Source organism: Macrobrachium nipponense, chromosome 38 (assembly GCF_015104395.2).
Source record: "Macrobrachium nipponense isolate FS-2020 chromosome 38, ASM1510439v2, whole genome shotgun sequence".
NCBI classification, from domain to species: Eukaryota; Metazoa; Arthropoda; class Malacostraca; order Decapoda; family Palaemonidae; genus Macrobrachium; species Macrobrachium nipponense.
In genome coordinates this window covers 7,873,571-7,883,570 of record NC_061098.1, presented here as the reverse complement: position 1 = coordinate 7,883,570, position 10,000 = coordinate 7,873,571, and the positions used below count along the sequence as shown (strand labels likewise).

At 35.2% G+C, this 10,000-nt stretch overlaps 1 protein-coding gene across 1 annotated transcript in view; it reads left to right on the top strand.

Annotated features, from left to right (window-relative positions):
- LOC135209517 (uncharacterized) overlaps window positions 1-8,656 on the top strand; it is a 68,324-nt gene extending 59,668 nt beyond the window's left edge. Inside the window, exons 5-6 of the mRNA XM_064242171.1 lie at window positions 1,476-1,699; window positions 8,587-8,656. Coding sequence (XP_064098241.1) covers window positions 1,476-1,699; window positions 8,587-8,656 — 294 coding nt within the window. The remainder of the gene's footprint in view (window positions 1-1,475; window positions 1,700-8,586) is intronic.
- Window positions 8,657-10,000: the final 1,344 nt, after the last annotated feature.

Genomic DNA, 10,000 nt, shown 5'->3' with positions numbered 1-10,000 from the left:
TCCAGTTTCCGCAAGGGAGAAGAATTTGATTAGATCTTAGATTCTCGCTCTCTCTCTCTCTCTCTCTCTCTCTCTCTCTCCCTCGACATCCTTGAGATTATATTAACTTAACGTAAGTTGGTCACTCGTAACTTGAGAATTTTATATTTGATATTTCTTAGAGTTTATTTAGTGTTATTTAGTGTTTTTTGTGGAATCTGAACAAACATTGATGTTGTAACGGGGCCTGGTTTTTGTGAAAGTATAAAACAAGCCTGCAGCAAAGAAAGAAGTTGGTTTACCAAAAAGGCAAAGTGTGTTATATTTTTATTAGTTGCAACTAATAACGGATAGGAACTGTGGTTAACTAATAACTGATAGGAACAGTGGTTTGGTAGAAACTGATGGTTACAATGTTTTGAGTGAAAAGATTTACACTTTTACACATTACAAATTTTTGTGTTTTGTGTTTGTTTCATTTTGTGCACTTTTTTAATTTTCTTGTTGAAGTGTGCCTTTTTATTTTGATACTGTACACATTTTTCTGTATTTTCATTTACATTCACAATTTAATTGACTAAGTTATTTCCATTGCTTAATCATTGCACATTTAATTAAATTTAACACTTGTGAATTAATTTGCATTTACTTAGAATTCTTTTCAAGTTTTATAATTGTTTGGCACTTGTGAATTAATTTCAAATGTTCAATTATTGCCTAACACTTTTGAATTTCAATTGAATTAGTTTTCTTGAATTTTGTGATAAATTAATTTTGATTTCATTTTAATTAATTTGATTCAAGAATTAATTAAACTTTACTTTGTTTTCAAGTAACAGTAATTTTCCCTGATATTGTGAATTTCACTTATAAACTTTGAGTTTAATAATAAATTTTTGTATTTAAAATTTTTATAAGTATTTTCATTTATAGCCAGTATATTTGCATTTGATTGTATTGATGTTAGGTAGAAACATAGAGTGGTAATTGATTTGTTTTCCTTCAATTTACTTGAAGTGACTTAGAACCAGTCTGAAATCAGGGAAATACTTAGACTTTTAAAGTTGTTGATGGAGTGATGCCCTTTGATTAATTTAATTACTTACAAGTTTACCTAACACCTGTTTTGATGAACTTAGTCTGATTTTTTGTAATACTGGTAAGTTGTTAAGGGATCACTGTTGCCTTTAGTAGTAATGTTTAGGTCGTTTTAAAACCTACCTGTGATGAGGGTTCAGGTGTCTGGCTTTTGTGAGGTAACAATAAATGAACGGTAAGCGTAGTAACCAGATACTTGGCACTTCGTAACATGTATTAATGGTGCCCAGAGACCCGGGAAAGCAGATTTCATTATCACTCTAGTATATACTGGTGGTGTTAGGGAAATATTTTGTTATGGGAGTGACCATATAGTTTTTGTTTTGCATTTATTGTATTGAATTGTAAGTTGATAACTTAGAGGAAAATGGCTCAGTTCAAGGTTCCGGAATTTTTAGGTAGCCCCTTCCATCCAAGTTTTGTCTGAAACCACTCTGACTAAGGCACCGTGGAGCGCTTTAGCAGTAGCATATGGTGGTTATGTGTCTACTAGTATGGTAAAGGCACAAATAAGATATATTGCTATGGAATCATTGATAAGCTCTGGTAGTATAACTGATGAAGATGAGTTAGAATTGGCTCAAGAGCTGTTGAACGTAGCACGTGCTGATCTCATAAATAAGCAAGCAGAAAAGAAAGAGAAAAGTGATGCAGAGTTAGAGCTTAGACACATTGAAGCAGAAGAAAATTTGATTAAGTTAAAAATGCATGCTGAAAGACAGAGAATGCAAGCTGAAAGAGAAAGAATAGACAGGGAAAAACATAAAAGAAGAGAAAGAGAAGAAGAAAAAGCAGCAGAAGAGGAAAGAGAAATCGCAAGACATGAAAGGGACATGGAATTGATAAGAGCTAGATCCACATTACCTGTAACACCGTCTAACCCTAACCAAGGTAATCAAGACCCTGTATTTGATGTAGTGAAAGTACAGAAGTTAATCCCTAAGTTTACTGAAGAAGCTCCAGATGAGTTTTTTGATCACTTTGAGAAAGTGGCTTCAGGTATGGGATGGCCTGAAGATAAATGGTCAGTTTTGCTACAAAGTGTCTTGATTGGTAAAGGGAGAAGTGCTTATCTAGCCTTAACAGATGATCAGTGTAAAGACTACAAGGTACTTAAACACAGTGTGCTACAAGTTTACCAGATGACCCCAGAGTACTACAATGAAAGATTCAGAAATTTAAGAAAAGATGAGAAGGGAACATTCTTAGATTATGCTTACAAAGTGAGAAGGTGTTTCAAACGTTGAACAGTATCTTAAGGGAATTCCTGAACATATAAGAGCCTATTTAAGAGAGAGAGAGGTGACGAAACTTGACAAAGCTACTACACTTAGTGAAGATTACAATATAATCAGTAGTAAATGTAATTACAATGTCAAGTACCAGAGTCAACAACGCCCAGGTTTTAAGTCTTATCTAAATAACAGGAACAAATTTAATGGGAAACCTACAAGTGATACTACCAAGAGTACACAAGGTAATACAACTCAGCATGCTAATGTGAAATCCTCATCCAGTTTTTCAACACAGTTACAGAAACCTAATGTTGTCTGTTTCAAGTGTGGAAGAGTAGGACACTACAGTCAAGAGTGTTACCGGAATCAACAGCAGTCAAAGCCAGTTGGTCAAGTTGTGAAAGGTGACCAGGTGAAACAAACTACGAAAGAGCAGTGTGGGAAAGAATCAGACTCCAGAGAAGAATGAAACTAAACAAGCTGATGTTTAGCAACCTGGAAATGTTTACCTCAAGCAGTGAGTGGCTTAGCAGTGTGGAGGCTTTTAAGCCATATATCTATGAGGGTATGCTGTCAACTCAAGAAGGAAGTATGCAGGTACCAGTCAAGATATTACGTGATACAGGGAGTAACCATAGTGTGGTAGTACGTGGTTCTCACCCTCAGTTGGAGAAGAGTCTCACAGGAGATTCAGTTATTTTGAAGGGTATAGGAGGAGAGGAAGTAACTCCTATATGCCACTTACACCTGTCATGTGAATTGGTGACAGGGAATGTTGATTTTGCTGTAAAGGACTCACTGGCTGTGGAAGGTGTACATGTTCCGTTGGGGAATGAAGTTGGTGGTGTACCATTTATTCCTTGTCCTGTAGTGACAGACAAACCATTGAGGATTTGTCCTACAGTAGAGTTGGAGAATGATAACCCCACCTGTTTCCTAGTTGGTGTAACTACCAGAAGTATGAAGACTACGACTGCAAGTGAAGATACTGAGGATTTACACACCCAAGAAGGATCAAGTGAAGGATCTTTGTGCTTAGAAGAATTATTCCAGGGAAGTGAAGTTTCCCATAGTGCTGACCAGAAGAGATTTCCCCAAAGAAGATGAAGAAGAGACGACGACGACGAAGAAGAAGAACCTGATGTTCCTGAAGAGACTCCGAGTAGTCAAAGTGTTACTGAATACAGTAGTGATACTATAGTAGTTGAGTTAGCAGATATTGAGAATTCAACCCTTGAAGTTGGTCAAGTGGCAAGAGAGAAGCTAATGGACTTGCAGAAGAAGGATGCATCGTTAACTGATTTGTTCTTCAGAGTTGTTGATCGAGAAGAGATGCAACAAACTCCTACCTGTTATTATCTGAAGGAAGGTTTGCTGATGAGGAAAGTATAGACTTACAGATATACCAGAGATGCTGTATGGGCGAATATCATCAAATTTTGATTCCATATCCATTGAGAAAGCAAGTGGTTGCAGTAGCTCATGAGTCTGGACATATGGGAATCAGGAAGATTGTGGAGAAGATCATGAAATATTTTTTCTGGCCTGGACTTCACAAAGATGTTAGCAGGTACTGTAGTGAGTGTCATACCTGCCAGATAGCTGAAAAACCGAATAAAACCATCAAGAAAGCCCCCCTACAACCTACAGAAGTTAGAGGAGAACCCTTTAGCAAAGTGATTATAGATATGGTTGGACCACTGCCGAATACAAAGAAAGGAAATGAGTATTTGTTAACATTAATGTGTCCTATGACATGATATCCAGAAGCAATCCCTGTTAGAAACATATCTGCCAAGATAGTTGCTGAAAAACTTGTGGAGTTTTTCCCAAAGTTTGGTATACCAGAAATAGTACAAAGTGACAGAGGAACAAACTTTACTTCAAAGTTATTCCAGGATGTGATGAATTTGTTAGGAGTGAAACAACAGTTATCCACTGCCTATCATCCAGAAACTCAAGGTGCCTTAGAAAGGTTCCATCAAACATTGAAAAGTATGCTGACAAAGTATTGTTCTGAGTCAGGAAGAGAATGGGATGTTGGTTTACCATTAATGTTGTTTGAAGTTAGGAGTGCTTATCAAGAAAGTATGGGATGTTCACCTAATGAGATGGTTTTTGGAAGAGAAGAGGAGAGGACCGTTGAAGATTCTTGCAGAAAATTGGGAAGAAAATCAAGAGGAAAGCCAAGGAAAGTATGTGAAGAACTTAAGGAAAAGGTTGAAAGAGATTAGAAAATTCTCTTTAGAAAATTTGAAAATGAGTCAAGAGAAAATGAAAAGGAGATTTGATGCTAAGGCTAAGCTAAGAAGTTTTAGTGTTGGTCAACAAGTGTTAGTGTTCTTACCTGTCAAGAGATTTCCCCTCACTAATAAATTTCAAGGTCCTTACAAGATAATTCAGAAGTTAAGTGATAGAACTTATGTGATTGAAACACTAGAAAGAAGAAGAAGACAAAAGAAGATACATGTGAACCTCTTGAAACCTTATTTCTCGGAAACTAAAACTGAAACTGTGTCAGTAACCCAAACAACTTTATCTACAGAAGACGATGATGGCTACGAATTGGGAGCTGCAAGCAAGATGAATAATTCTTCAATTTTGGAAAATTTGGGGGATAAACTGAAACATCTGAGTGTTGAACAAGGTGAAGACTTAAGTGAAGTAATGAGAAGTTTTCCAGAAATTTTTTCAGATGTGCCTAGACGTACTGATCTGACCAAGCATGAAATCAAGATTCAAGAAGATGGAAAACCTTTCAAGCAAAGAGCCTATTGCTTATCACCGTATCATCGAGATGTGTTGGAGAAAGAAGTTGAGTATTTGTTGCAACATGGATTAGCAGAACCCAGTTCAAGTCACTTCAGTTCTCCATGTGTGTTAGCGAAGAAACCAGATGGTTCATTTAGGATGTGTACTGATTATAGGAAGCTGAATTCTATCAGTGTGGCTGATAATTATCCTTTGCCTCTTATAGATCAGTTACTTGATAATATTGGGCAAGCCAAGTTTGTTTCCAAGATAGACTTGTTGAAAGGATATTATCAAATTCCCTTAGATGAGAATGCCAAGTTGCTGTCAGCTTTTATTACTCCATTTGGACTGTATCAGTATACTGTTCTGCCGTTTGGTCTGATGAATGCACCGGCAACATTTCAACGAATGATGGATCAACTGCTAGGATCAATAGAAGGAGTAGGTGTATACCTAGATGACATCATGATTTACTCTACAACATGGGAAGAACATCTGAAGATTCTGAGGAAAGTTTTCAAGAAACTACAAGAAGCAGGATTAACAGTCAACCTAGAGAAGAGTGAGTTTGGCAAGGCAACTGTACAGTATCTTGGGTTTGAAGTTGGGAAAGGCCTTCTTGCTCCAGTAAATGCTAATGTAGAAGGTATCCATAAGGCTACCCCACTTACTACCAGGAAACAGCTACAGAGATTTTTAGGCATGGCTGGATTCTATCGTCGTTTCTGCCCAAATTTCTCAGCCATAGTAGCTCCCTTGACAGACTTAACTAGTCCCAAAGCTAAGTTTGTTTGGACTCCAGGGTGTCAAGAATCCTTTGAGAAGGTAAAAGCCATTTTAACTTCAAGACCAGTACTTCAAGCTCCAGACTTCGACAAGAAATTTGTGATACAAGTTGATGCGTCAGACTGTGGTGTTGGAGCTGTTCTACTTCAAGAAGATGAATATAATATCTACCATCCTGTGTGCTTCATGTCTACAAAACTGAAAAAACATCAGAAAGTATACTCGACAATCGAGAAGGCAACTTTAGCCTTAATCACCGCATTGAAAAAATTTGAAGTGTATGTGAATAGACCTAGGAATGAAGAAATTTTAGTGTTGTCTGATCACAATCCACTATCATTTATCCAGAGAATGAAAAACCATAATCAAAGACTGACCAGGTGGTCTTTGTTCCTGCAACAGTATAACTTAAGAGCGCAGCACATTAGTGGCAAAAACAATGTAGTTGCTGATTATTTATCTCGTTGCGAACCGTTGGATTCAACACTGTGATAAAAAATCTTCTGGGGGAGGTATATTATGTATTGCTACTTTCAAAATGCATATATCTCCATATCTCCTCTGTGATTGTATAAAATGTTATGTAGAATTGTGCAACATTTTTTCAGATTCCTATATAGCTTAGAGATAGGATGTTTTAAAAACTGTGTTCAGATTTCGCATTTCATAATGTAAAAGAATATATAACGTAGAATGTAAAAAGAGAGAGATTTTCTTTGTCCGTTCAAAACTACGATTGTTTCCCCATTATGTCAGCACTGTGAGATTAGAGGAACTGCGAGATCTCCGTTTGCTTTCCTAATCTGTCAACACGTTTGATAAGCGAGCTCGGATCTTCAATGCGTTTGGGGAATCTGTCATCAAGTAAGATAAGGGTTTCTGCTTCGATCGATTGAGTAGAGTACATGTCTTTTTTTTAACAGACTGGACTCATACGTGTATGTCTTTGCCGAGTGCCACGTGTAGATTACACATTTTGTATATAAAGTTGCGTAAGATTTCGAAGCTTCTGGAAGCATTATTGTGCCAAAAACATTTTGTCATCTCCTCAGTCCAGTTTCTGCAAGGGAGAAGAATTTGATTAGATCTAAGATTCTCTCTCTCTCTCTCTCTCTCTCTCTCTCCCTCGACATCCTTGAGATTATATCAACGTAACGTAAATTGGTCACTCATAACTTGAGGATTTTATATTTGATATTTCTTAGAGTTTATTTAGTGTTATTTAGTGTTTTTTGTGGAATCTGAACAAACATTGATGTTGTAACGGCGCCTGGTTTTTGTGAAAGTATAAAACAAGCCTGCAGCAAAGAAGGAAGTTGGTTTACCAAAAAGGCAAAGTGTGTTATATTTCTATTAGTTGCAACTAATAACGGATAGGTACTGTAGTTAACTAATAACTGATAGGAACAGTGGTTTGGTAAAAACTGATGGTTACAATGTTTTGAATGAAAAGATTTACACTTTTACACATTGCAAATTTTTGTGTTTTGTGTTTGTTTCATTTTGTGCATTATTTTCATTTTCTTGTTGAAGTGTGCCTTTTTATTTTGATATTGTCCACATTTTTCTGTATTTTCATTTACATTCACAATTTAATTAATTAGTTATTTTCATTGCTTAATCATTGCACATTTAATTAAATTTAACACTTGTGAATTAATTTGCATTTACTTAGAATTCTTTTCAAGTTTTATTATTGTTTGGCACTTGTGAATTAATTTCAAATTTTCAATTATGGCCTAACACTTTTGAATTTTGATTGAATTAATTTTCTTGAATTTTGCGATAAATTAATTTTGATTTAATTTTACTTAATTTGATTCAAGAATTAATTAAACTTTACTTTGTTTTCAAGTAACAGTAATTTTTCCTGATATTATGAATTTCACTTATAAACTTTGAGTTTAATAATAAATTTTTGTATTTAAAATTTTTTATAAGTGTTCTCATTTATAACCAGTATATTTGCATTTGATTGTATTGATGTTAGGTAGAAACATAGAGTGGTAATTGATTTGTTTTCCTTCAATTTACTTGAAGTGACTTAGAACCAGGGAAGTACTTAGACTTCTGAAATCAGGGAAATACTTAGACTTTTAAAGTTGTTGATGGAGTGATGCCCTTTGATTAATTTAATTACTTACAAGATTACCTCACACCTGTTTTGATGAACTTAGTCTGATTTTCTGTAATACTGGTAAGTTGTTAAGGGATCACTGTTGCCTTTAGTGTATTCAGTCGTTTTATACCTGTGATGAGGGTTCAGGTGTCTGGCTTTTGTGAGGTAACAATAAATGAATGGTAAGTGTAGTAACCAGATACTTGGCACTTCGTAACAATATATTATATATTATATATATATATACATTATATATATACATATATATATATATATATATATATATATATATATATATATATATATGTAATACACACACACACACACACATATATATATATATAAGAAGTATTATTTTCTTCCTTTTTTATTTGTCCCACATATATTTACAAATAAGTTTGTAATAAGCATAACAGTATTTATGTATCAGTATACAACTCATTAAATCATATAGGAAATCATTTCATAATATACGTATAAACAAATTTATGTAAATTAATCAAAAATCACCGTCATATTCTGATAAGAATCTTATATTTTATAATATTGTATTTGAATGAGAAATTGTTTTAAAGTAAAAAAAATATTGCAATTTATATGTAGTAAATTTACAAGAATAGGCCAGGAAGAAATTGCTGCAGACAATGCAGATGTGGAATCCACATCTGCATACGAACTTGGATAGCTGCCCCGTAGACTTTTTATTCCGCATAGCAGGCGAAAATTCCGCACTTCGGTAGCACTGCGTTCAACGTCAGCTCCACACAACAACAAGTAAACATTAAAATATACCCAATCATCACTTAGGCCTATAAGGAAATTTGTCACTTTTGTTTGTAATTTTTACAAGAGGAAGTGTCACTTATTACATGGTCTGGTCGCCAACAGATGGCGTTTTAGGGGGGTTTCAGGTAAAGAGAGAGAGAGAGAGAGAGAGAGAGAGAGAGAGAGAGAGAGAGAGAGAGAGAGAGAGAGAGTGCCAACCCCCACCCCTCTTACAATGAATTAGTTGTCAATTTGGTCTTCCTATCAACGCTAGCCATCAAGTATGGTACTAGGCTTAACCAACCTGATGCAAGCACAGGCTCTTCTTGTTCCTATGGAAGTAGCAGTGTAATAAGCTGGCTATTGAAAATTGCTAGGCCTACAACAATTAATAGTTGTAACATCTTTTAAAAATAATAAACTAAGTTTATTTACCTACTGTTTTAACGTATCTCAGCCTCTTCATATCAAGAGTAGTATTTTATTATGCGTTTCCCTCATTTGGATAAGCCTAAATGCGAGGATTCAGTTAACGTAATACGGCATTCATTCTAGTTATAGACAATACAAGGCTTATTTATTACTGTCATGTTACCTCCCTGGTAGTGTTTACACTTGGGTTGGGTTAGGCCTAACATTTTAAGACCTTTGCTTATGAAAACATTACATTTATTACTCAGTAAAGTTTTCCGTTATAACTGAGAGCAAGGCTAATTTCTAGGTCATATTGCGGTGGAGACAGAATACTCCGTGGTATTGGTCACAGCGCTCAGCAATTCCTTCGAAGTCCAATGACATTCTTTTACTTTTTGTTTATTAGCGAAATATGTTTTTCCAAAGTCGAAGTTTGCACCCTTACGAAAGTTTAAAGAAGCGTGATAATTGTTTGACAGGTTAAAATATTAACGATCTATTGTTTCAATATTCATGTGTCTTATGTCCTTTTGTTTTTTATAGTTTTCTACTTAACAAATATTTCGCAAGATTATAGTGTGGCAAGTAATGAGTATTTAAGTGAATGATCACGATAGGCTCGGTAGTCAGGCCAAATTAAATTACCGTCTTGATCACTTGAGCGCTCAAGACGCCTTACACCGCTAGCTGAACGATGCAAAACGCTGCAACGCTAGTTTTATTTATATTATGTTTCTATGATTCCGCTTGGCAAGTTGACTTAATAAAAGATTATCATGGTCCTAAAAAAGTTTAATAATATAATATTAAAAGATGGGACGAAAATATAGTCGTATTCGATGTGGAAAAA